The following is a 21,088-nucleotide window of genomic DNA, read 5'->3' as shown; positions in this document are numbered from 1 at the left end:
CAAACTGGAGAATAGTGGTATATAATATTTTTTTAAAAAGAATAAAACCTGTAGGCAGATGGGAGCTATTGAGGTTGGCTGAGTGGCCTATTTTCACAAGCAGCCCTTCAACTTGTTGGGCTGCACAGCCTGATGGAAAGCAAGGAGAAAACTACTGGGGGAGGGGGAGACTGCAAAAGAGGCAAACTTGGGTCAGGTTGCATGTAGCAGGAGCTTCATAAGAGGCAAAAGGCAATGCCTCTTCACACACCGCGGGATCAGCTTTTTGAACAGGGATAGATTTTGAACTTGCATCTTTTGAGTCAAAGCCCTCTGGACTGCTGTCTAAGAAACATGGCTCTGGAATTCATTTTTTATGAGCAACGAATACTTATTTACCATAGGCTATTGGTCTTCTGCAGTCGTCTACACAGGGATGGGTTTTTTTAGGTTTCTCATCCTTGCCCTTTCAACCTGGAAATCTGTGTTTCAGTTTTGCTTCTCCCTTGCATGAATCAAACCCTTGATTTGTTTTCTGTTTCCTCACACTCATCTCCCCCCTGTAAAGCATACAACATTTTACAAATTTGTATATTGCATGTATAAATGATGTGTGTTATACAGATAAATATTGCATAAAAACTGCACAAAATGAATACCCAGTGGTGTGTATCCTACCACTCCTTGCACAGAATGTGATTTCCCTGTGTCCCTTTCTGTTCCTGCAGCCCCTTCCAACCTCTGGAATGATCATTCCCAGGGTCACTGGACCAGTGCAGAAGAATACCAGTTGGGAGGGCTGGAGCAAGGAAAGACAAGGGGGCAAAGTCATTCCTCCTTCTTCTTCTACAAGTGCAGAGAAAAGCCCATGGAGGAAAGAGGTTGATTCATCCCCTTGTCCCTCATTCCAGCCCACAGACCTGCATGACTGTTCCTCCACCTGGATCCTTTGACCCTGGGAACGGCCCGGGGCTGCCATTCCCCTGCAGGGAGTGGGGGCTTCCCCGCTGCCAGTAGACACTTCTTTGCCTCCACTCAGCTGGCTGGTGGGTGGGAAATGGTGAGAAACATGGTGGAACATCAGCAGCATCCCAAAATGCTGATGTTACTCCCCGTGCTCCCAGAAGTGACATTAACACATCACTAGGCATGCCAGGGATGTCCTTCCATCTGGACAAAATCTGTACCTAATTTTGTCCAAATGCCAGAGCATGCCTGCAACCCCCTGGTGACATGCGGGTGTAATTTCTGGGTGCACAGGGAGTGATGTCAATGCATTGTTGGCAATGTAATTACAACACCAGTGCCGCCCCACCCACCCACCCCCGCTCTGGTGGTATGCCCCCCCCCCGGCGGAATGATAGTTCCAGGGGTGAGAAGAGGCTACAGAAACATGGGAGAGGAACATGAGAGAACTCTGTGAGCCTTCCATGCATAGATGGTTGGATACACACCAATACTAACGAACCTCCAAACCCAAGAGCAAAAAGCAGAGAACTGAAGCCTTAACTACAATATGAACAATTACATAAAGAAACAGAACAGGGAACATTTGCTCATTCTAAAATAGCCCAAGGCTGATGCTGCTCACTGTTTCAGCATGATCACAACTCTTGGACAGTAGTCATCAAAGCAGAATGGGTAAGAGAAGTTCTGGATGCCCAGTCACCACCAGTGACTAATAAGACTCAGCCAGCAAGCTTCTTGAGACAGGAGGCTGGATGACTCACTCCTAATTCAATCATTGATGTCATACAGGCCACTGTTTTTTAATGTCACAGTTCATCACCCTGCCGTAGCAAGTATGAGATCATCCGTGCTGGACCGCGGATACGCTGTGTGAGTCAGGCAAGAGAAAACAAAGCAGCTGGCCCAGGAGCCAAGGAGTTTTTTTTAACTGCACAAAAATATCTCGACAGCTCACAGTGGTCAGGGGAGGCAAGGGATTAGAAAGGCCTGCAAGAGGTCCTTCTCCTTCTTTGTTTTCTTCTGGTCGCAGCAAGATTTCTGAGCATCACCCCTTCCTTCTCTTCCTTCATTCCCACTGTTGGTTTCTTGTGCCATAAACTTCTCTTTAGGTAAAACTTCTAATGAAGATGATGCCACAGATGAAGATAAGCTGCTGCCTATGAGAACACCTGTGGCAATAAGCCAGTGTGCCTCTTAGGATGCTGTGGCACTTTGGGGGATCTTTCACAGTGCAGATAATTACCGAATTCTCCCGACATTCTGGGGTTCTAAATTAATTGATCTTGTCTGTGGAGCAACACCCTGAAATGCAGTGATCTGAAGAAGGTGTAATATAAATAACAGATGGATAATAATACTTGGGGTATCACTTTATAAATTATGTTAGGCCTTCAAAACTCAAGGGGAAGAGGCATTTCATTGATAAGTGAACACAAAAGAGAGCATTAATAGAGAGGCTTGCAACATTTCTGATTCAGAACGCACTGTGAGCATGACCCAAGGGCCAAGTTTTGTCTGAGCTGTATCACTTCAGACTGCAGAGGAAGGCGTTGCTCGATGCCTGAATGCTTCTCCATCCAACAAAAAAGGAAATCCCTAGAAAATTGGCATATCAGGGAGCTAGAACCTCCTGACATCTAGGTTTCTCTACGCAGGGGATCTTTTGTATAGAGGAGCATTCCAGCTAGTGGTATAGCCCAGACAGTGGTTGACCATGTAAGTGACAACTAGGTCCTGTCTTTCAGTAGGGGCAAACAGTCTAGGAATTGATTGCCTGAGTAATAGCCAGTGGGACATAGTGCTTAAAAGAGCAGACCTTTTCTTCGCCATCAAGTCATAGGTGACTTATGGGGACCCAGTGAGTTTTTCAAGACAATAGACTTACAGAGGTGGTTTGCAATTGCCTGCCTTCACAATGACCCTGGTATTCCTTGGTGTTCTCCCTTCCAATTACTGTCCAGGACCAGCTCTGCTTAGCTTCTGAGATATGATGAGATTGGGCTGTCCTGGGCATTTAGGTTTAGAGGAGTGGCAAACTAGGAGCTGGGATAACTTGGATTCAAATCTCCAATTTGGTGTAGTGGTTAAGTGCGTGGACTTTAATCTGGGAGAACCGGGTTTGATTCCCCACTCCTCCACTTGTGCCCGCTGGATGACCTTGGGCAAGCTATAGTCCTGTCAGAGCTGTTCTTGAAAAAGAGCAGTTTCTGTCAGAGCTCTCTCAGCCCCACCTACCTCACAGGGTATCTGTTGTGGGGAGTGGAAGGGAAAGGAGTTTGTAAGCCGCTCTGAGACTCCTCCGCGTAGTGAAGGGGGGTATAAATCCAATTTCTTCTTCTTCTTCTTCTTCTTCTTCTCTTTTTCCATAGAAGCTTGCTGGGTGATGTTGGGCCTGTCACATATTCTCACTGCCTACCCTACCTCACAGGGTTGTTGTTGTTAGGGTAAAATAGAGGGGGGGGAGCAATGTGGTAAGCTGCTTTGAAGCCTGACTAGGAAGGAAAGCAGGATATAAATTTAAAAAAACACACACAGAATGAAACTAGCGCCTCAGTTGGTGATGTGAAGTGGGATGGCCTTTGATTCACCAGGTTTCTCATAACCATCTACCACAACTAATGTTACCGTCTGTCCTTCACAGGAAACAACAGCAACCTGACATGCATGGAGGATGGGCTGTGGTCCTTCCCAGAGGCCCTTTGTGAGCTGATGTGCCGAGCACCTCCACCGGTTCCTAATGCAGATCTCCAGACTGCTCGTTGCCATGAAGGAAAACACAAAGTGGGGTCCTTTTGCAAATATAAATGTAAGCCAGGTTATCACGTCCCTGGCTCTTCTAGGAAGCCACGAAAGTAAGTGGAATTGCAACTAGAGATGCTGGGTCCCCCCCCCCCCCATGCGAAGGCAAAGGAACTGAACGAAGGCCTCAGAGGGGGCTGGGAATAATTTCCAAGGTAGGGAGTTCAAACTGAATTCCTACCAATACCAGGCTGATGAAAGATTCCTTGAACTAAAGTCCCAGCTTGAACACCTTACCAGCAGCCAGTTCCATCGGAGAAAGGTTGCAACTAGCATGCAATTACTGTAATGTTCATGGCCTGCAAAACTGCTTCTGGATGATCCCAATACTGGGGCCGGTTTCGGCCAAGTTCTCATTTGTAAAGCAGAAAGGTGTTGACTGAGTGCTGAGTTGGTGTTTACGTCTGCTGTGGAAATTGTTACCCACTTGCTACCTGGTTGCCAGCTTGACACAGGCCTGCATATTTTGTATCCATCCAAAACATTACTAGTTCAACAGCCTTTGTGGTGAGCTAACCTGCAAAGAATGATGTATGTTTGTGTCTCCAAAGAGGATGTTTGAAACACTGACACCCTCCCTGTAGACAACAACCACAAATGCATGGCAAAAGAAATCAGCATCAATTCCTGGGGTTTGTGATTTTCCACTTTAAAACTGATTTTCCACTTTAAAAAGCCACAGAGGGGCACACAATATAAATGGGTAATGAAATGAATAAAGCGTAAATTGAAAGACAAGCAGAAGCAAAAGCACAATACAATGAAACTGTCATAGAATGAAGTGCTTGGGGGGGGGGAGGGGACAGTAAAATCAAGGCACTTCGATAAAAAACAGCAAAATCAACCCAGAAAAGTCCAGGAAGAAATGTTTAAAAGTTTTGATTGGGTGCCTGAATGAAATTAACGTAGGTGCCTCATGGATTGGTCTAGGAGGGGCCTAGTAAAGGTATAACTGAAAAGGCCTTCCTGAACTCGCATGGGTAGTGGGTGTGGAGAAAGGACGGCTTCAGACCTTAAAGATCAAGCAGATTCAGGGGGTGGGGGTGTCAAGTCCAACCTAGAACATTTTTTGAATATTTCTTTCCTTGAAACCCTATGGGATCAGTCATCTGTGTCTTGACAGCAAAATGACAACAAATAATGTATTAAACAGACAAAATGGAATTTGAGTGTACGTCCTGTTCCAATCCTGATTGAGAACCTGGAAATTTTTTATATGATATCATGCATACCAAAGTATGGCACATCCTTTAATTCACGGTGGCTTTTTAAAGCTGCTTAGTCTTGTTCGTGGGGTAGCAGACTGGAGTGGTGTCTGCTTTGCACAGGTAGCAGCCCAGTTTAAGCAAGGCAGAGGGCCTGCAAAGCCCCAGAGAGGAGTGTTTTGCCTCACTATTGTCACACTTCAGTCTGGCCCTGGGTAAGAGGAAGATCCCACTGAACCATCCCCTTTGACCTTCTCCTTGGAAGAGCCACTAATTAATAATTGGAAAGAAAGGTTTCATAACCGGGCTCCGAATTAGGGTAGGGTTCAGGTAGGATGTTTTACTTATTTATTAATTCATGTATACTCTGCCTTTTCCCCCCTAATAGGAACCCGAAGTGACTTACACCATTGTCTGCTTCTCCATTTTATCCTCACAACAACCCTGTGAGGTAGGTTAGATTGAAAGAATGACTGGGCCAAGGTCACCCAGTGAGTTTCCATGGCATGAGTAGGGATTCAAATCTGGTCTCCCAGATACTAGTCAGACTCTCTTGACCACTATATCACATTCTTAGACACATATTAGAAGACTCAGGTCCCACTAACATAGCCATATGCTATGATTTATATGTATCTCCCCACCCCCTTCTCTATAAACCATGACAGGAAGAGCCTATCAGTTATCTCACTGCTGTCAGACAGCTTCTCTTGTGCTGCTCCATCATGCTTTCAAGATGCATTTTCTGCACCATAATGGCTGGGGATTAAAGTACAATCCTAAAGGGAACTTAGAAAAGTGTAACTCTACTTAGTTCCACAAGCAGAAGGACAGTAGGAGAACAAAGCTCAAATGATGGAATACGTCTAAAAAAAAACCCAGCTGCATTCAGAAAACTAGAACACTGGAGAGAAAGTTTCTAACCTTTAGCTTCTCCCTGACAACCTACTTTTCTACATGCAGGGAACAGGTTGTTTTTAATGGAGGAGCATTCAGTCTTGTGAGTTGCCATCTGAAGTGATTTTATTTTTTGGCTTTTTATCTGCTATGTGTGAAAATTTAGCCTTAGAAGCAACCCAAGCACAGAGGTGGGGAGAGACAGAATTGGCAAACTTTACCAAGGCGCACAGCCCCCTGAGCTTCATGCTCATTGCCATGATCTGGTAGGATAGTACAGTGGTTAGAGGGTCAGACTAGTATCTGAGAGACACAGGTTCAAGTTCTCACTTTGCCATGGAAGTTCACCGGGTGACCTCGGCACAGTCATGTACTAACAACCTCATGGACCCTGATGGGGTGGGAAGGAGGCATAAAAAATGCTTTAAATAAATAAAATAAATAACCCACATCACAGGGCTTTTGTATGGATAAGATGGAGGAATGATGTAAGCCTCTGCAGTCCTATTGGGGAGAAAGGCAAGGTGTAAAGGAAGCAAAGTAAAATAAATATTAGTCCCATTTAGAAATAACACCGTGTTTTTTTCTTTCATTACTCATGAGATTGTATGTCTGGGATACTTAGATTCGAGTCCAGTAGCCCCTTAGGGATCAGCAAGGGTTTCAGGGTATAAGCTTTTGAGAGCCAAGGCTCCCTTTCTCAGACTGGGATGAAATATATGGTAGTGCTGGGGATGGTATAGTTTGTCCCATGCTCAGATTAATATTACTTGGATACAAAGAGCTGAGCAAAGTAGAACCACACAGTTCTTCTGGGAGGGAGTTCCAGGCATAAGAAGTAGCATGGGGGAGAGAGAAAGGGGGAGAGGCTTTGCTCCAATGCCATAATTTTTAAAAGCAATAGCAACCTTCTCCCCCCCCCTCCCTTCCCACACACAGAGCTCTAAAAACACAATGCACCAAGAACTGCTTCCTTGCCACTCCATTCCTTTGAATGGGGTTTGCATGAGAATGGCATTGAATGAGTTCCATCTCAGAGCAATTGGGGTACCTGCTCCTTTTTATTGAAACCCTAAACTGTTAACTTCGCTCTTGCTCCTTCCAAATCTCTAAGCCCTCCATTCACAAGCTGACTTTTATGCTAAGGGCCTCCTTTGGAAATACCCCTTTGATATGCAGCCTGGGGAGTCCCCTTTGAACCTCTGTGGGAAAAATAGGGGTCTACTGGTATCCTACAATTTATAGCTCTGTGAAAACCACCTCAAAATAGCCACTGGCCACAAGGTTGAGAAGAAAGAGTCAGGTTTTTCAAAGCAGGGCTTCAGCCAGTGAACTCTGGGCTGCCTTCGCAAACAGTGATTGTTTTCACTATAAGACCACATGTCATAAATCTGCAGACTGGTGTCGGAAGCACAAGTATCTGTCACAGGAACAGAGTCTCAAATGGTAACTGGTCTTGGGCTGCTTGTTAAATAAATAACTCCTTTCTCTCTCTTGACCCCCTTTTTTCCTTCATCTAAGGAGGGCCTTCAAGATCCAGTGTGGGCAAGACGGAAATTGGCTAGAAGGAGCCTGTGTCCCAGTGACCTGTGAACCTCCACCTTCCAAGTTCCACGGGTTGTACCATTGCACCAATGGCTTCCAGTTCAACAGTGAGTGCAGGATCAAGTGCGAGGAGGAGGACACCCAATCAGTGAGTCCCTTCCAACTGAATCCAAACAGTGTGTGATTTCTGAAAAATCCATACACATGCATAAACCACCTTTGGGGTAATAATACCTAGAAATGAGTGAGGTGCAGCAGGACTTTCAGAAAGCCTCAGCAATTGTTGTTTTTATGGAAGGGTGTATAACTGTGCAGGACCTACAGTTGCCAACCCCCAGGTGGTAACTGGGGATCTCCTGGGATTACAATTTATCTCCAGCTGACAGAGATCAGTTCACCTGGAGAAAATGACTGCTTTGGAAGGTGGACTCTGTGGCATTCTCACCCTCCTCAGTCTCCATCCCCAAATATCCAGGTTTTTCCCAACCTGGAGCTGGCAACCCCACACTGCAAACATGAAAACATACATTTCAATACTTAACTCAAAATATAAAATTACAAACTCTTCTTTTAGAAATGTAAATTTTTCAGGACTCATGGTGGCATAGAGAAAAGCTGAAAGCTCATAGGCTGTTGTGAACACTTTGCTATCAGAGGCAGTCTGATTGTGGTGGCTGTGTGTAAAGAGAGAGGGATAGTTTCCATATCTTGGAGGCTGCTTTCTCATAAATGGCCAAGCCCTGCATATCTATAACCCCACATGCCTAATTTCCCACAAGGTTCTATGTGCCCCAGCCCTCCATTCCAAACCACCACCAAATCAATTCTGGAAACACATTTGTTCATGCAAATATGCAAAATGAAATTTATGTTTTATATATTTAATTCCATGGTCTTCTCCCTCATGCTCACAACAAGGCATAGAGAGAGAATGGTTGGACCAAGGTCACATAGTAAGCTTCATGGCCAAGTAGGGATGAGGACCCAGTCTGTACCCAGAGCTCTCGGATGGGGTACATCCAAAGCTGTTAGAGACCAGTGACAGATCTTCAGTCTTTTGTCCCTTCTATTTTAGCTCAGTTGAGACCTCTGTCGCCCCTTGTGGTTTGGCTGAGATGGCTACTATTCTGTTTCATCCCTTTTTGGCAACGTGACAGTCACTGAGCACCTGATTCCACCAGGCTCTGAGTTTAGCAGGAACAAAACTTCCATTGACATCACCAGTATTACTCTCACAGCCTGAAGGCTCCTTGTTTTGGTGCCCTAATGGAGAGATCTATGATTATCTTGGGGAGCTGGGAATTGCCCCAAAGGGGAAAGCACATAAATACAGAAGCAAATGAGGGGAAAAAGACCTCACACGCTATTCATTATTTTACGGTGATGACGCCTCTTGCAAATGCATGTGTATAAGGCAAGGGCAGGGGAACAAAATAAAAAACAAGCCCAGTGTGTCTTTGGTGAAAGATCGTTGGCTGAAAGTTTGGATCAGCATTGCGTAAACTATTCGATGCGAATGTCTAAATTGCAAGGGAAGATTGGCTCTTAGTTGGGACATGATTTTGGGTAGGTTTTTTTCCTTTAAGTTTGCTTTTATAGAGGGCAAACATCAGCTTGGCTGTGAGATTTCTCCCGCCCCATGGCATTTATATCATGCAGTAGTTAACTTTATATGATATGTACCTTGGCACCCAAACCAGCACTTCACTCTCACTGGAGTCCAGTTTTCCCTTGGCTTGTGAAGAGGATTAAACCATTAGGGGCCTTAATAGACCTTGTTTCTGGCAGAAATAGGTGTGTTTCAGTTCGGTGAGCTTTGAGGTCTTTGCAAAGGACACATACCCTGAAAAAGTGCCACAGCTTCAATGGATGGGCAGTTCAAGCAAGGAGAAACTATCTAGCTGTATATTAGAGAGAAATAATTTGTCTAACATTACTCCCTAAATACATTGATTCATATTGGAGTTTGGAAGGGATTGTGCATATATGTACAGGTATCTTAAGATACCAAGACTGGATAGGAAAGAATTACCAAGCAAAATGATTTGTGCATGTGTGTGTTTAAATTCAGTGTTTATTACAAAAGCATATGGTCTACAATAATAAGGAGGATACAGGTAAATGAATATAACATGGAAAGATACCATGTATATAAAGGTAAAAAATAAGCTGTAATTGTTCCACTAGCATAGCATTGGTGGTGGAAAGTACCCTCAAGTCACAGCTGACTTATGGAAACCCTGTAGGGGTTTCAAGGCAAGAGACAAACAGAGGTGGTCTGCCATTACCTGCTTCTGCCTAGCAACCCTGGACTTTCTTGGTGGTCTCTCATTTGAGAACCAACCAGGACTGACTCTGCTTAGCTTGCAAGATTTGACGAGACTGGGCTAGCCTTGACCATCCAGGTTAGGGCAGTATCACATATTATAGATTATTAATTAAAAAGGACATTCAGTAGCTGCAAGCAAAAAGATGGAATACCTTGTAGATAATTGTAGTTTAGCTTCCTTTTCTTAGCAGTTATGATCATTGTTAGTGTGTGAATATCCCTTTGTCAAAAGAATTTTAGAAGTTCTTTTCATTGCTCTGGCTTCTTCCCATCTACCTATATATCTTCATCCCACTCTTCCTCCAAGGAGCTCATGACAGTGTACAGCATTCTTAGGGTTGCCAACCTCCAGGTGGGGAAAGGAGTTCTCCCAGAATTACAGCTGATCTCCAGGCTGTGAAGGTCTGTTCCCCTGGAGAAAATGGAAGCGTTGGAGGGTGGACTCTGCGACTGCATCCCTGCTGAGCTTCCTCCCCCCCCCAAACTCCACCCTCCTCAAGTTCTGCCACCAAACCTCCAGAAACCTCTCAATACAGAGTTGGCAACCCTAACTGTTCTACCTCCATTTTATTCTCACAACCACTTTGTCAGGTTGGTTGGGCTAAGGGAGAGTGGATGACCCAAGGTTGCACAGTGAGCTTCATGGGAATCTGAATCTGTGGCTCCTACCAAGTCTTTAAATATGAATTGTTCACAGAGCGTCTCTTTCCACTAATAAACTATTTCCATTCTGTTCACCATGAAGAGTTATGAAATTAAGTCATTTGTTTCTGGATTGACTACAGTAGTTGCAAAAAATATTTAGGAAAGCTAATTCAGCATCTGTTTTGGAGCAATTGACAACTGCTTTCTTTATTTCTAGAAATAGTCTAGATAGCAAGACTGTTTAACGTTGCCATCACATGTGATGCTGGGTGCCCAGAGTGTCTTAGCAAATCACTTTTAATGTCTCATATCAGTTAGAACTGGGTTTGCTTGGCCCTTAACTTGGCATTTTCTGTTGTGATGTTGTATATTCCATGTGGTTCAGAGGTCAGCATGTCAGACAAAGATCTGGTGAGACCCAGGCTGTGGTCAGACGTGCCTTTAGATCCGACTCAGCTGCGAATGCCTGATGGATCTAAAGGGCATGATCAGACAGCAACATCTGAGAAAGGTCTTGCAGCCATCAGCACCCTGTGCTGCCCCTCCACGGAAGCAGAGTTAAAAGACACCAAGGAAAGTCCAGTCCTAATGCTTGCCGACAGGCTACAGATGGACTTTCCGCAGTCTTATCGCTCAAGCACGGTCTCATGTTGTCGGGATGGTCTGCTCATTCCATCCTGACTCAGCACCTCCCCCCTTGCTTAGCAGTATGTGCATAACCACATACTCTATGGGGAACCCTCAGTGTGGAGGTGCGATTACTCATTTATGTAGATGGGAAACAAAAGGCAACCCCCACCCACTCAGTCAAATGTGCCATCTGATTGGGCAGCGACGGGCTCAGCCTGCAGCTACAGAGCATGTGTGATCATGCAACGCTTCCCCTCCGCACCAAATGGCATGTCTGACCACGGCCCCAGTATCAAATCCGCAATCTGCTATGGAACTTGCTGGGTAATCTTGGGATACTTACACCCCCTTGAACTAACCTACTTCTCAAGTTTGTTATAAGGATAAAAAAGGGAAGGTAGGGCTATGTGTGCTGCCCTGAGCCCCTTGGAGGTGGGATGAGATAAAAAATGAACTGGATAAGAAATGCACTTCTCAACTTCATGGGACTCTAAGCACTGATTCACAAGATGTTGACATGCTGACATCTTTAACAAAGCGGTATTAGCATCTCTGGATCAAACTAGATGTCATCCATTATTAGGATCTTTTAAAGGGCTAATAGCAACTGCTGATAGCCTAGCCTAGCCCAATCTCATCAACAGTTTACAAGCTAAGCAGGATTGGCCAAGGTTAGTACTTGGAATCCACTAAGGAAGACAACAGTTGCTCTGCAGAGGAAGGCAATGACAAACCACCTCTGCTCATCTCTTGTCTGAAAAACCCCATGGTCCCCGGGTTGCCATGAGTCAGTTGCAACTTTGCAAAACACATCATCATCATCAGGGGATATTTGTTTCTCTACCTATTGCATTTTTACCCCACCCTTCTTCCAAGATCCTCAGTACCTGTAACATTTCACAGTGCCACAAGCATTTTCAAAATGCAGAAGATTGTAGGAAAGTGCAAACTGGTGTGAAACTCTTGGAACAAACCGTTTTCTGTTTCATGAAATTCAATTCCACAACTGCAATATACACAGCAAATGAAAAATCTCAGGGAAGACTGTGAGTAATAGCAAGGATAGATTTTCTGTGACTGCAGTTGCTATACCTCTTCAAGTTTCTTGCTCAGCATTGGTATCAGCTCACAAAGCCTTAGCAGACATAATGAACCCCAGTCAGAGTTAATGGAGAAGGCAGGCAGTGTGGGATTTTGTGTGAAATTCTAACCATTGCATCACATTTTTCAGATTCAAATTCTCCCCGCCCCTGACCCTGTGGGGCACTACCATGGCAGCAGTCTTAATCACCCCCTTCCCCAGAGCTGTTTTTAACCTTTAAGCCGAAAGAGACTGTTGTCACAGACCTTTTGGGTTACCTGTGTTTTGACTTTCAGTCTTCTGTGGCAAAAGTGTTATGTGAAGGAGCTTTTCCCCATCTTCCTTCCTCACAATGGAGTTCCTCTAAGATTTACTGCACCTGAACATGGAGATCCCCTTTAGTCACACAGGCTAGTAGCAATTGATGGCCCAATGAATATGTCAATGCATGTCATATTAATGAATATTTCTAATCGCCTTCTAATTTCCATCTGTGTTAATGGCCATCGCTACACCCAGCAGAACCAAAGGGTCTCACAGTGCCATAATGGCTAATAGATCTATTGTGGCAAAGTGGGCCGCAGCCCTCATCATCATTTGGTGGTGGAAAGCATTTTCAAGTCATAGACGATTTACGGCAGCCCTGTAAGATTTTGCTTTTGCTTGCCTCTGTGTAGCATCCTTGGACTTCTTTGGTGGCTTCCCATCCAAGTCCTAACCAGGGCTGACCCAACTTAGCTGTTGAGGTCTGACAAGATCTGGCTAGCCTGGCCATCCAGGTCAGGGCCTTTGTCATTTATGTTGAAACAAATAGGCATTTGATGTGCAGAAATGTAGAGAAAGCATGTGCCACAGAAAACTTGTTAGTCTTCAAGGTGCTACAAGATACTTTGTTGTTTTGAATGCAGTGTAAGTAACACAGCTAACACTTCTGCAATGGGCACTTTTCCCTCTGTGGGCTACTTGGCGTGTTGTGGCAGAACCAAAAGAAGAGTCATCTGGTACCTTAAAATGCACAGAAGCAACAGGAGACTGATGGTGGAAGGGGATTTTATGACTTACATGTGATTGAAAGTTGCATCACGTTCCTCATTTGGAGCAAGTTTCTAAACAGTATAAAGTCCATTGGCATAGCTGTGAGATCAAGTCTACAGAGACAGCCATGTTTATTTGTTACAGCAGAAACAAAAGGTAGTCATACAGACACAGGGCCAAAGTAAATAGTAGAAATTATGGAATCACAGAGTTGGAAGGGGCCACACAGGCCATCTAGTCCAACCCATGCTCAATGTTCAGTTTAGAGCAAGACAATGTGATAAGACAATCCATCCAGAGAAGAGATAGTACATGTAAAAGACAACAGGCAGGCATTATACATGTGACAGTGAGAGATCCAGAGAGGTAAAATATTAATGGAAATACAGATTTTTTTTTTCCTGCTGGTGTGCCCAGCTGACCCTTAGGCTTTGTAACCTGTTTTCAGTCTTAATCTGTGCCTTGGAACATGCAGTGCAAAAATAAAGATTTCCTTTGGGCATAGGTACCATACCCTTCCGTGATCACTGGATACTAGCAATGGACCTTCACCAGTCTGGGTTTATGTTCTTTCAGGGCTGAAAGAGTGAATTCTGTGATGATTTGAGCCTTGTCACCCTCGTGGAATGACACACACACCCTGTTAGGGTGGCTAATGATGGACCTCAAGGAGATAGGACAGGCCATGGAAAAAATCATAAGCTGAGATGGGGGTGCTGTGGGGCCTTTAGTGCAAACTTCATGCATGGTCCTAATGGGTGGGGATTCTGTGAGTCAGATAGGCTACTAAGGGAGCAGACCTTTGGTGGAGTCTTTGGACAACCAAAGGTTGGGGAGGAGAAAAACATATATGGGGAAAGCTAACAAAGGAGTTACAAAGCTGCAGTGGCTCAAATGGTTAAGACGCTGAACTGCAGGCTGTGGAAGGTCAGTAGTTCAGCAGTTCGAGACCCGGGTGCCACATGATGGAGTGAACTCCCATCTCTAGTTCCAGCTCCTGCCAACCTAGCAGTTCGAAAGCAAGAAATTGCAAGTAGATAAATAGGTACCACTTCAGTGGGAAGGTAACAGGGTTCCGTGCGCCTTGGTGTTGAATTGTATAACTGTGTTCCGTGCGCCTTGGATTGAATTGTATGATAATTGTGAAGGGGATAGGAAAGTTAAATAACTGGGAGAGGGTTGTGGTAAAACAGGCCCTGCAAAGCACCTTGTTCTAATATGGGGAAAGAGTAATTTATTCAGCTGACATTGGTCTCTTGCTACTACATCTCAACGAATAGGCTGTATTCCACACACCCCTCAGCACAGGTGGGATTCGTTTCCATTGCCTCTATGGAGGCCATGTTTCCCACTCCCAGCCAGCTCTCCTTGCTGCCACAGCTGGGTGGTAGGATGGAAGTTTTGTGGGAAACAGAGGACACTTGGCATTGTTGGCAGTGCCAGGACATCATTTCCATTGTAACCTGGAAGTAATGTAATTGCGTTGGGTGACACTCTAGCGTGCTAGAGTATTGCCATTTTATTGGTCTGATTTATTTCTGTTTTTTTAATTTAGTGTGGTCATTATTTTGCTGGTTTTTTTAAAAAAAGACCCTTTTAAAAGATAGTCTTGTGTTTTATTTAATAACAGAAAGGTGGCGTAGAAGTACGCCCCCCCCACCAAATGAACGCCTAAGCCTACTTTCTTCTCTCCTCTTCCCAGGACCATGGGAACAATGTGATCCATTGCCGGAAGGACGGAACCTGGAGCAGCTCATTCCACCTCTGCAGGGGGATGCAAGGCCATTGCTCCCTTCCCAGTCAGCTGAACAGCGGGATCAAGCTGCAATGTCCGGCAGGTTACGGCATAGGTATGACAGTCGATGAGTTAAAGCTTGGTTTATTGTGCCAGGAAAGAGGGAAAGGGGAAGGAGCCCTTGAACCTGTCGTCCCCAGTCGGCTCTCCTTTGAAAACAAAAGGGATAATTAATCTCTTTTTAAAAGGCAAATCAGGCTTTCAGATGCCAGACCTCTGGATAATGTACAGTGCTCTCATGCCCTCTGACAACAGCCGAGCTTTCTTGGGGTCCTTGACAATGGCCCTCTGCAAGGTTAAACAGCTAGACGACAGCTAGTGTGAAAGAGCCAGAAAAAGAGCCCTGCTGGATCAGGCCAGACTTCCAGCTTGTACAATGGTCTGTTGCCAGCAGAGGCAAGCAGGCTGTTTCTGGGAAGGCCACTATCAGGGTGTGATGCAGCAGTCCTTATGCACTGATGCCCATCTGGGTGCACCCACCTGAAACATCCAAAAGCATCTGACTGCTTTCACACACATTGGATATCACTGTCAGTGCCCTTTTAATGAGCTTTAGCAATCATTTGCAGTTGGATTTACAGGAAAATGCAGTTGCAAACGATCACTAAAGAAGTACCTCACTAAATCCCTAAGCAGCTGATTCCACTGTTACTCAACTCGTACTGTAAAAAAGTTTTTCCTGATATCCAGCCGGTACCTTCCCTCCCTTAATTTAAAGGTCCTCTCCTCTGCTGCCAACACGAACAGCTCCCTGCCCTCCTCTAACTGACAGGCCTTCAAATACTTATAGAGAGCAATCGTGTCCCCTCTCAACCTCCTCTTCTCCAGACTAAACATTTCCAAGTCCCTCAGCCTTTCTTCATAAGGCTTGGTCTCCAGGCCCCCAATCATCCTCATTACTCTCCTCTGCACACACTCCATTCTGTCCACATCCTTTTTGAAGTAAGGCCTCCAGAACTGCACACAATACTCCAGGTGTGGCGTGGCCAATGCAGTGTACAGCAGGACTATGACATCTTGTGATTTGGATATTATGCCTCTGTTAATACACCCCAAGATTGTGTTAGCCTTTTTTGTCACTGCATCACACTGGATGCTCATATTGAACTTTCAGTCCACCCTTACCCCAAGATCCTGTTCAATCCACATGTCCTCAATCTCTCTGAATATGGGGGAAAGGAGAAATTCTTGGCCAGAATAATATCCATTATGGCAGACATCATCGGTCTCTCTTTCTGACTCCATAACGAGCAGATGAAAATCAGTACCCTGAAGCAATTAGTGTTGGACAAATACTGGAGAGACCAGGGTTCAAATCGCCTCTCACCCATAATTCTCACTGAGGGCCTTAAGCTAATTGCTCTATTTCAGCCGAACTCATCTTACACTGGACCAGAGTAAGGGCAGAACCATGTACACTGTCCATGTGTGATCTGGGAAGGTACAATGGGATAAAGATTTGGCAGATGGTATTGATGCAAGATAAATGTAAACCTCAGGATTGTTAGGTAAAGGTTTCCCTTGCTCGAAAGCCAATCAAATCCGACTCTAGGGGGTGGTGCTCATCTCCGTTTCCAGGCCGAAGAGCCAGCGCTGTCCAAAGACATTTCCGTGGTCATGTGGCCAGCATGACTAAACGCTGAGGCACATGGAATGCTGTTTCCTTCCCACCAAAGTGGTACCTGTTTATCTACTTGCAATTTCTTGCTTTTGAACTGCTAGGTTGGCAGGAGCTGGGGCTAGAGATGGGAGCTCACTCCATTACACAGCGCTAGGGTCTCGAACTGCTGAACTACAGACCTTCCAGTCTGCCGCTCAGTGTCTTCACCTCTAAGCCACCACGGCCCTGTCAGGACTGTTAGCCCAAGGCTTTTATGCCCAGATGTAGGTCCAGATTCAAATCCTCAATTAAGCTAGTTGTGCGACAGTGCAGTTGTGAGGTTCTGTCCTTTGCTTTGTATGTGTCAGAACCTGACATCTTTTCTCAGTTCCCTTCATCTGCTTGTTGAAGAGTGAGCTAAGTGGGTGATGGGATGATCAGATTCCTTGGCTTTACCATGTGGTTAAGTTAGCATTTGCTCCTCCCTCCTGTAGCATGAAGCTGCGAGAGTGGCTTATATCTGATGTGCTTGAACCCCTGCATGCATCATTTGCCATCGCACGTTACACTGAATTGGGGCTGAGACCTGCATTTTGCTTTCTCTGCTTCTCCTGTAGCATCCCAAAGTGGGGGAGAGGTGTGTTGCCTTGACCAGATGTCTCACAGTGTTGATTTGAGGATACAATGTATGCTGCCCTGATCCCCACAGAGGAAGGGTGGCCTAAAAATGGGGTAGATATGTAGGATGCCTTTGCACCCACTTTTGACTGTTTCTGGGTAGCATACAAAGCTACTCTTAAAAAAAAATTATAGGAACATCTATTTCAGGCCTCAAAGAGCTTCTGTACATTTTTTTTTCCTCTTGCAAATCTAAAGGTGTTTTCACAACTGACGCTGAAAAGACCTTTTAGTCTGGAATCCATCAGCTGCCAACATTAAAGCTGGATGGAAAGTGGAAGATGACCAACTTTAAAAGGAATGTATATTTTAATAACTTACTACATTTATAACCCCTACCCCCTTCTCCTTTGGAGCTCAAGGCGGAGTACATTGGGGGTTCCCAGGTGTTTTATCATCCAAACATTGACCAGATGTGGTTACTTCAGCAAGATTGCTGCATCTTTAGACTTTGGAACATGCCTTGAGATCCATGGCCATTCAGTATTTAAAAAGTACTGTGATATTGAAACATCTTATAATCTGTATCTGATGAAGAAAGCTTTGATTCTCGAAACCTTATACCCTGAAAATCTTGTTGGTCTCTAAGGTGCTCTTGAATTTAAAGCTAGTTCTCCTAAAACATTGCAGTTCAGTAGCATCCTTTTCTTTGGAATTCTGAGTCGTACAATTAAATCAAAAGTGTATCTCCCAGGTCCAGGCCAGGGTGAGAAGATGGTACGGTGCACTATTTGGCTTCTGGCTTATAAGCTGCTGCGATTTCTTGGGGGAGCTGCCCAATTCAGGCCCAGTTTGGGATCACTTTCACCTGAACTGTGGATTAGGGTTGGCAGCCAAGAACTGGCAATCAACTGGAGTATTTTGGCGATGGGGAACAGTGTTCCCTCTAAGCTGAGTTAGTGTGAGCTAGCTCAGTTTTTTAGCCTCCGGCTCACATATTTTTGTCTTAGCTCAGGAAGGAGGGCTCCAGAACAAACTAATTTATGCAGTAGCCAAATCGCTCGTTCACTGCCAGTTGCTCACAAAGTAGAAGTTTTGCTCACAAGACTCCACAGCTTAGAGGGAGCATTGATAGGGAGTAGCATTGTGCAATGTTGCAACGTGGCTTCTGCTTTGTACCCAGAAATGATGCCGTTTTGGATACAGACCAGAAATCACACTGCAGAGTTGCTCTCCCCCCTGAAATACTCCTGCTGGAGCAAAGGTCCCCAGTGGTGGCCTGAAGCTTGGGGGTGGGAGCCTACCCACTGTCCTGGACAAAATGGCAAGCCTATTGTGAACATGCACAAGGTTGTCATGTGCTGTGCATAATTAGCATGTGCAGGGCTCTTTTTGTAGAAAAAGCCCAGAAGGAACTCATTAGCATAATAGGCCATACCCAACAGCAGGAACTTATTAGCATATTGGACCACACCCCTGACAGCACAGCTTATTAGCACATTAGGCCGCACCCACATGTTACCAGAAGTGTGGTTATCTAGCCACACCCACCTTTTGCTTCTTATTCTGTTTACCTTGTTTGTTGTCAAAAACCAGGGCTTTTTTTGTAGCAGGAACTCCTTTGCATGTTAGGCCACACACCCCTAATGTAGCCAATCCTAATGAGTTTCTGCTGTTGGGTGTGGTCTATTATGCTAATGAGTTCCTGCTGGGCGTGGCCAACTTGGGAGCCAGCCGGAACTCCGTTCCTGTGCGTTCCTGCCCCAAAATAGCCCTGAGCATGTGGCTTCTGATTCTTGTGTGACTGATTGTGCTAATTAGAGACCTCTCACCTTCACAGAGTTTGACGTGGCCAAAAGCTACCTGATTCAGCCTAAGGCGAGGCTATCCACTATACCAGATCCCTGCAGTTCAATCCAAATCAAAGTGTATTACAATCCAAACATAAATGCACAGCAGAAAATTCAAGTCTGTTGTTTGTAACTATCAGTGTATAGGCTAAAAGGAACAATAACACAAGGTTACAAAGGCTGCGGTCACACGGAACATTAGCCATGCGAGTCAGACGGAAGACATGCGGGTTTTCCGGGCGCGATCTCACCGGCACATCTGGGAAGTGTAGCACTCCCGTGGCTCAAACGAGGCTTCCTGCCGAAACCACGCGGCAAAAAACTAGTACCTCCGAGGTACTAGTTTCCGGAAACCGCGGGGCAAGGGCGGGCGTCTGATCGCGTTTCCGGTGGCATCCGGCGCCCGCCCATGTTCCCTGGCGAAAAAGTTTTTTTTTCTTCAAGTCTTTGTGCATGCGCAAAAGCACACAACGGAGCATGCGCAGTCATGGTGTAAACAAAAAAAAAACCTTCCAGTTTGCCGCACCGCGCACTTCGTTTTTGCGCGCGGGATTGTCCTGCGATCGGCACCTCTCCTTTCCCACGGAACCTCCACAGTACCTCCACGGGAGGTCTGATCAGGTAACCGCGCCTTAGTTTGCCCCGGGGCAAACTGCCACACTTCCCCCCCGCAGTTTCCTGCCCGTGTGACCGGGACCAAAGTATAATCAACATTTTCAGATTTCAAAAAGAAAATTGTTACCCCCACCTGCCTCTGAATTTGGAGGTACCATTTGGGCCATCGTGACTAGCATTCACTGATGGACCTGTCCTTCATTAATTTGTCTAGTCCCCTTTTAAAGCCATCTAAGCTAGAGGCTATCACTACATCTCCTGGCAACGAATTCCACACATTTCTTCTGCATTGTGTGAAATAGTCTTCTATCTTGTCTTTCTGTAGCTACCATTCAGCAGCTTCATTTGATACCTCCATGTTTTTGTATTATGATTGAGGGCGTTCTCTCTCCTCCAGGGATTTTTTGGTAGAAAAAGCCCAGCAGAAAATCATTAGCATAATAGGCCACACCCAACAGCAGAACATATTAGCATATTAGACCACACCCCTAACATAACATCTCATTAGCATATTAGGCCACACCCATACATTCCCCTCGCTTGCTCTGGCTCCCTGCAGCTGCGGGGCAAGTCGGTCCTTGGACAGGCCTTGGAAGGCATGGGGAGGCATTTAAATGCCTCCCTGATCCTTCCAGAGCCCCCCCTGGCCCACCTGCCTCAGAGTTGCCGGGGGGGGGGTTGTTGCTCTCCAGGCCTTCCCTCTGTAGCCACGTACGCAGAGGTTTTGGCTGTAGTGGGTGTGGCCAACTCTGAAGCCAGCCGGAACTCTGTTCCTGTGCATTCCTGTTATTCCTGCCCTGTTCTCCTCACAATGCATAATTTTATATACTCCTATAACCTAATTATTTTGTAAACCTTTCTAAAGAATCCCCCCATTCTTTAGCCTTCCCTTATAGTGAATATTCTCCAACACTCTGATCATTTCATTTGCCTTTTACTTCATCTTTTCCAGCTCTGCAGTAGCCCTGTTCACATTTTACAGAGAATGTGCATACAATCCGCATACATTGTACACTTGATTTTTCAATATACATGCACTGAATAATTCTTGTTGTTACAATTAACACATGTATACTACATGTGATTTAAACCCCGCACTTATCTCTGGTTTCATTTGTAAAGTGGTGCATGGTCCGTTTCTTACAAACAGATGTTTGTATGCATGTCTTAGAAACACATGTGTAAGAGCAAACGTTCACTATAACATGTGAACAGGGCTATTATCCTTTTTTGAACTGGGGTGACAAGAGCGTCTCCCAAGCTATTCTCCAAATCCACATGTATTAATTTTACTTGAGAGGTGGAATATTGAGATTTTAGCAGACCCTGGATAGATGACCGGTGCAGGCACTCTTATTCTGGGCTGTAGGTTACCAGCTCAGCAGAGATGCATTGTGGGGAGAGCTCCAGCAGAAGAGGAGAGGGCTTCTGCCTGCCACACTCTTTTCTCCTTCACTGTCCTTTTGAACTCCCATATTTCCCTCTCATTCTGCTTC

The 21,088-nt window shown here is 45.3% G+C and overlaps 1 protein-coding gene across 1 annotated transcript in view; it reads left to right on the top strand.

Moving 5' to 3' along the window:
- PAPPA (pregnancy-associated plasma protein A, pappalysin 1) overlaps nucleotides 1-21,088 on the top strand; it is a 403,905-nt gene that overhangs the window by 318,807 nt on the left and 64,010 nt on the right. Inside the window, exons 16-18 of the mRNA XM_015407600.1 lie at nucleotides 3,590-3,800; nucleotides 7,371-7,542; nucleotides 14,817-14,964. Coding sequence (XP_015263086.1) covers nucleotides 3,590-3,800; nucleotides 7,371-7,542; nucleotides 14,817-14,964 — 531 coding nt within the window. The remainder of the gene's footprint in view (nucleotides 1-3,589; nucleotides 3,801-7,370; nucleotides 7,543-14,816; nucleotides 14,965-21,088) is intronic.

The sequence above is a fragment of the Gekko japonicus genome, unplaced genomic scaffold (genome assembly GCF_001447785.1).
Source record: "Gekko japonicus isolate JY-2015 unplaced genomic scaffold, Gekko_japonicus_V1.1 scaffold1257, whole genome shotgun sequence".
NCBI classification, from domain to species: Eukaryota; Metazoa; Chordata; class Lepidosauria; order Squamata; family Gekkonidae; genus Gekko; species Gekko japonicus.
This window is presented reverse-complemented; position numbering and strand designations above follow the sequence as displayed.